The sequence below is a fragment of the Stegastes partitus genome, unplaced genomic scaffold, assembly GCF_000690725.1.
Source record: "Stegastes partitus isolate 25-593 unplaced genomic scaffold, Stegastes_partitus-1.0.2 Scaffold310, whole genome shotgun sequence".
Taxonomy (NCBI): Eukaryota; Metazoa; Chordata; class Actinopteri; family Pomacentridae; genus Stegastes; species Stegastes partitus.
Window position 1 is genome coordinate 356960 of NW_007578041.1, and position 6793 is coordinate 363752.

General features: G+C 42.8%; 1 protein-coding gene across 1 annotated transcript in view; it reads right to left on the bottom strand.

Annotated features, from left to right (window-relative positions):
• The window catches only part of kcnh5b (potassium voltage-gated channel, subfamily H (eag-related), member 5b), a 143226-nt gene that overhangs the window by 120603 nt on the left and 15830 nt on the right, over nucleotides 1-6793 (bottom strand). Inside the window, exon 4 of the mRNA XM_008283422.1 lies at nucleotides 4958-5086. Coding sequence (XP_008281644.1) covers nucleotides 4958-5086 — 129 coding nt within the window. The remainder of the gene's footprint in view (nucleotides 1-4957; nucleotides 5087-6793) is intronic.

The following is a 6793-nucleotide window of genomic DNA, read 5'->3' on the forward strand; positions in this document are numbered from 1 at the left end:
GCACGGTGGTGGCAGCATCATGACGTGAAGCACGGTGGTGGCAGCATCATGATGTGAGGATCTTCTCAGCAGCAGCCTGGAAGGCTTGTAAAGATAGAGGGTGAATGAATGCAGCAAAGTGTAGAGAAATCCTGGAGGACGACCTGATGCAGTCTGCAGGAGAACTGAGACGTGGAGAAGACTTGTTTTCCATCAAGACAATGAGCCGAAGCAAACAGCCAAAGCTCCACAGAAATGGTTTAAAGACAACAAGGTGAAGTTCTGGAGGCCCAGTCAGAGTCCAGACCTCAGTCCAGCTGAGAGTTCGTGTCTGGACTTAATAAGTTCTGGTCACTCATGATCCCTGTGGAACCAGACAGAGTTTAAGGAGTTTTATAAGGAGATGAATGCAATCCCGTATTTTACATTTAATATCTTTAATTAATTGACACTACTTCTGTGTTTACTTTGCACGAGACTCTTTTCTTGTCATGTAGTTCAACCAGCCAGTTGGTCTTCATCCTCAAAGTCTTTTCTCTTGTAGGATTAAAAAAACATTGTTTACTACAAGGCAGCACACGGCAGCTTCCCTCCAGGCTTTCTGGTTCCTCCGTTCGCTGAATGACTGCCGTCGCTGCACGTTTCCCAACTGCAGAGCAGCTTCCGTGTCTCGGTGTGTTTTGTGCAGGAGGAGAGTCTTGGCCGCTGCATCGCTGATGGAAAACAGGGTTGCGTGCAGATTCCTTCAGGGTTCCCGAGTGCACATGACTGGGCTGTAGGTTTAAGTGTCTTTTATTTGTGACAGGTATTGAAATTGTCTCTTGTTGTAAATTGCAGCTTAAGTTTGCATATTTTGTGAAGTGTTGTTGGTGAACTTTGTGATTTTGAAGAGCGGCCAACAGTCATCCTGAGCTGCCTCAGGAGGAGCTACCTGTAAGCCCAGTTCAGTACATTTATTTTTCTTCCAGACAACTGAAAGCCAACTAAATTAAAAGTGCATTTCCCTTTTTTTTGTCAGTCAGACTCAACTTCCTCATTCCCAATAACAGACTGTATAAAACTGGGTGAATAATATGAGTCCAGCTACAACTGTGCTAAACAAAATGACCGGTTTCACCGAGCTAACTGCTGGCCCTGATGCCTGAGGCGCCTCATCAGTCATTCTGATCAGCTGTGTACCTGAAACGTCGTCTGGCCTCAGGCTCAGGTAGCTGCCATCTGTGAAGCTTGGACAGGTGCTGACAGAGCAAAGTGCTACATAGAGGCACAGAAACGCGAGATAGCTAAGACACAGCTAAAGTGATAAAAATAAAGCTGACTGTGCAGCTGAAGTATTAAAAAGAGCTAACCACGCAGCTAAAGGCGCAGAAAGACAACTAACGACGCAGCAAAAGTGATAAAAATAAAGCTAACTATGCAGCAGAAGTCATAAAAAGAGTTAACTGTGCAGCTAAAGTCACAGAAAGGAGCTAACTACACAGCTGAGGTCGTAGTAAGGAAGCTAACCACACAGCTACAGCCACAGATAGCGCTAACTGCAAAGCTAAAGTCATAAAAAGGGCTAACTACGCAGCTAAAGTCACAGAAAGAAGCTAACTGCACAGCTAAAGTCATAGAAAGACGCTAGCCACACAGCTAAAATCATAGAAAGAAGCTAACCACACAGCTAAGGTCGTCGTAATGAAGCCAACCACGCAGCTAAAGCCAGAGATAGCGCTAACTGCAAAGCTAAAGTCATAAAAACAAAGCTAACTACACTGCTAAAGTTATAGAAAGAAAGCTGACTACACATCAACCCATAGAAAAAAAGCTAACTACACAGCTAAAGCCATTTGAAACCAGCTAACTACATAGCTAAAAGAAAGAAAGAAGGCTAACATCACAGCTAAATTCATAGAAAGTGCTAACTACATAACTAAAGCCGTAGAGCGAAAGCTAACTACACAGGTAATGCCATAGAATGAAAGCTAGCTGCACAGCTTAAGTCATAGAAAGAAGCTAACTTCATAGCTAAAGTCATGGAAAGAAGCTAACTACATGGCTAATGTCATAGAAAGAAGCTAACTACATAGCTAAAGTAATAAAAAGAAGCTAACTACATAGCTAAAGTCATAGAAAATAGGCTAACTACACAGCTGAAGCCATAGTAAGGAAGCTAACTCCACAGCTAAGGCCACAGATAGCGCTAACTGCACAGCTAAAGTCAGAAAAAGAAGGTTAGCAACACAGAAACAGCTAAGTACCTAGCTAAAGCAAATAAAGAAGGCTAACATCCCAGCTAAAGTCATAAAAAGAAGCTAACTACAGAGCTAAAGTCATAGAAAGAGACCTAGTGCACAGCTAAACGTCAACAACAACGTGATGTTCACTAGTTTTCAACAGTTTTGTGTGTTTTTCTTTGCTCCTCTTGTTGCTGAAATGATGAACTGACTGTGATAACCGCTACCAGCTGTGCACACAGAGAACTCTTTAACCCAGTACGCTCCAAAAACCCGTTAATACTGGGTCACAATGGAAATACTGCAGATGTGTGTTCTTTTTCATAGGAAACATCTGACTATCAGCTGATGGATGAATGTGTGGCACCAAAGCGCATTGTGGAGCACATGAAGGAGGGTAAAATCAGCCAGATGAGCGGCTGGCAATGGAAAAAAAAAAAAAAGGTGTAATTTGAGGTGAAACTGGGGCAGGAACACACAGAGATAACGCATCTTAAATGTACAGTCGTGTTTCCAGCTGAGGAGGCCGATCTGCGCCGCTCGGCTGACGCTGACGGTTTGTGGCGTTCGGAGCCGCGAGACGAGCCCGAGCCGGTGCTGAGAGGAAGGTTTGGTCCCTGCACGAGAAAACTCTGCCAACGCCTGCAGCAGCGAATCTGTGCTACCAGCAGAACGTACAGTAGCTGCAGCCTCAGCGTGGCCTGAAACACTCCAGACTGTACAGCATCTACAGCAGCACGCCGGTCAGCGCCAAAACCGTCAAGTGCAGCCCGGTTGCCAAGGAGATGCTGTTTTAAGGTCCGTCCATGAATCCACGACAATAAACCATCTGTGTAGCAGCATCTTTTATATTCACACGTTTGTTTTGCTTCATTGCAAAATGTCTCAGAATTACACTGAAAATTAACCCAAAGTGTCGTCATGGATACTCCACCACATGACCTCATCGAGAAGGACCGATTGTAAACTGTAATTCAACAATTTACCGTGATTTTACAGATTTTCCTCCATTTTATTAAATTACAGATAACTTGTGAAGTCATAGAAAAAAAAGATGCATGAATTTACCTGTTAGCTGTAAATGTTTAACGAGCAGTAAGTGTAGCAGGAGCAGCGGGAGCAGAGCAGCGCTGCACCGAGGTGGTCAAAGTGATTTTTATAGGCACAGTCCTGGGAAGGAAGAGCTATTTTAAATAAAATATATGTATAATAAGTTTTAAAATGTTTGTTTTAAACTGGTATTAAACAAACGTTTCCTGTTTTGTTGGATGAGAAAGTATTAATTTACATTATGACTGTAAAAAAAAGGAAAAAAAGAAAAAAAAGACAAAGAGGCCAAACCTCTACATGCTTTTGACAGGAGTAATTTGTTCTTTTGCAGTGTTTGACCATAAAACTACTGTTTCTCTGTATTTACATCCACTAAAAATAAGAATTATTTTATTGTGATTTTGTTGATAGATTTATTCTTGCAGCCAGATTTTCTGTGTTGTTATTTTACAGGAATATCTTTTAGGGTGTAGCCATGGCTGCTTTGTTTCCATGGAGCTTATTCGACTTTCTAATGCAGTGAAGACTGAGTCCACAGTGAGGACACGTGTTCAGAACAGAAGGAGAACGTTCAATCATCACATCTGGAACATCTGTACGTCTTCTTGACAGATTGACTTTGTCAGATTCCAAAAGTAAACCTGAAGTTCGTCAGCACTAACAAAGACGTCGACACGCTGATGTGACAGCACGAGTTCCACTCACGCTCCGCTCGCGTGTTGAGTTCTACACACATGAAGGAATAAACTAATCACACGATGACAACACGGACACACGTGTTCCCGTGAACATGTGTGTTGAACAGGATCCTTGTCAAAGGGCAAACAGACACTGAGCAGCGCTGACGTCCGTCCCGAGGACACAACCTGACACCGAGCATCAGTCAGAGAGGACGACAAACGCACAACTACTGGCAGCAACGCAACCAGCAAAATAACTAGAAACACAACCAGCAACACAACCAGCAAAATAACTACAAACCCAACCAGCAACGCAACCTGACACCGAGCATCAGTCAGAGAGGACAACAAGCGCAACGACTGACAGCAACGCAACCAGAAACACAACCAACAACGCAACCAGCAAAATAACTAGAAACACAACCAGTAACACAACCAGTAACACAACCAGTAACACAGCCTGGTAGCAACACAACCAGCAACACAACCACCAACATAACCTGACACAGAGCATCAGTCAGGGAGAGGACGACAAACACAACTACTGACAGCAACACAACCTCCTCCGTTGCAGAAAACTTTACCGCTGATGTTTTTGAATGTATGAATCTAAGGAGTCACTGATTTCATGTGTGATGCTGTAAAAAGTTCTGAGCCGGTCGAACAGAAACCGTTGTTGACGTCTGATGACTGAAAATATCAGAAAGAGAGAGTCTGACCTGAACCAGCAGAAACGTTACGAGATCAAGAAGAAGTCGCAATACATCAAGTAGAAAACATGACACTGACCATCCGTCCAGTCAGAAAACATCCAACAAGCTTTCATTTTGTTCTTATTCACAGATGTCGTCTCATCGTCTTGATTCAACTCTTTACTGAGAATAAACTATCATCTCTTCTGAGGCTCGACTCACTGAAGGGAACACCAGGAACCAGAAGGTCCACCAGACACTTCCTGTTTCTATAATTCTGCTGATATTAAAACCTCAGATCCCCAAACGGAGTCCCGAGCTGGGAGCCAGCACCGACCTTTGGTGGTCTCGTCCTCGATGGGCTGCTTGAACAGCGTGATGTCCTTGAAGGTGCAGAGGAACAGAACCACCTTGTCGTTCTCGTTCCTGATGGGAGCCACCTGCATGTAGAACCACACCGGACTTCCTGCAGCAGAACAACAGACAGAACGCTCCAGTTAGACTCACACGAAACAGAGAAAAGCAGCGAATCCTGACATGTGAAGCTGAAACCAGCAAATCTTTGCCGTTTTAGAATCAATCTTTATTTTTTTCTCGTCCTCCAGCAGCGTTTGTTCTGAGCCGTGATCCGGTCAGAACATCTGAACTCTTTAGTCATTGGTGCTGATCCAGGATTTACGAACCCTTCGTCCACCTGAGCACCACATGTCGTGACCATTTACACTGATTTCCCATTTCATCAGCACTTTATCTGACCACCATCTATTGCAGGGGTGTCCAATCCTGGTCCTCGAAGGCCACAGTCCTGCATGTTGTAGATGTTTCCGTCTTCCATCACACCTGATTCAAATGATCAGGATCGTTATCAGGCTTCTGCAGAGCTTGATGATGAGCTGATCATTTGAATCAGGTGTGTTGGAAGAAGGAAACATCTAAAACATGCTGGATAGGGGCTCTCAAGGACCAGGATTGCCCACCCCTGGTCTATTATCTGTTGGATAATATTCAGTAAGATTTAAATCCAAAAACCGACAGTATGAAGATAAAACAGAACCCACACATAATGCACCAAGTAGGTTCTAGAGTAACTAAAATAAAACACAATCTGACAAAGAGAAACAAAAAGAACAAACACAAAAACAAATCAAGCAGGAAAATCTGGACTTCAGCGTTAAAAAAAGTGATTTTACTGAAACATCATAAAACCTGATTAACCTCCAGACCTCAGAACAACGGTGGGATGGAAAAAAAAAAAAACACCAAAACGACCCATTTTTCAGCCAGAAACTCTTCAAACAGACACAACAGTTTGATTTAACAACTTTCCAACAACTTTCAGACTCGTCCAGTTCTCCATAAAGACTGAATTAAAGTTAATTTTGGGTCTGATGACTGAACCTCCATCACCGTTTGTGAAAAGATTTCTCTTTTTAAACGTGGATTCGGTGAGAATTAAAGCCGGTCCGACTTCAAGCCCCCGAGCGGATCATCTGAAGCCTTTTGTTTGCCCTTTCAATAAAGAGCTCCGGCTGACCTTTCTGCTTTCCAACCAATTACTGATGTTGACTTTCAGGAAAAACTGTTGATCTTTTAACTCCACAACTTCAACCGGCTGATAGGAATCTTTGTGTTTTACCGATTGAGCTTTTTTCTTTTTAAAGAATTAAGAGATTTTATGTTAATCACAGTGAGGAAGCCAAACTGGTGAATCGACTGTCATTGATTGTGACCAACTCCAGTTCAACCTCCTGAACCCTAAAACCTGCTAGCAGGTTGGAAAATGAAGAGATTTAAGAAATCAGATCATTTATCAAACTGAAATTGTGAAGAAAATGCAAAACGAATTAACAGATTTTTTACTTTCTTTCTGATGGTATGTGAACGCACCACGAGGGATTTATGCTTTAGCCAGAAAAAGGAAAAAAAAGAGCCAGAAATGTGATATTTCATTGAAATCCGTTGATTCTACGTGTTGCATTCAGAAAATAAAGCATCAGCACCAAATCCTATAAAATAAGAGTTAAACCCAACCTCCTGGATCAATAAATAAATGCAGCCTGGATCAGAACCAGAGAACAGAGGAGCCAGTTGTTGGAGATACATCCAGCATGGAGGAACATCTTTCTACAGATGATGGTGGAACATCTTTCTACATCTGATGGTGGAACATCTT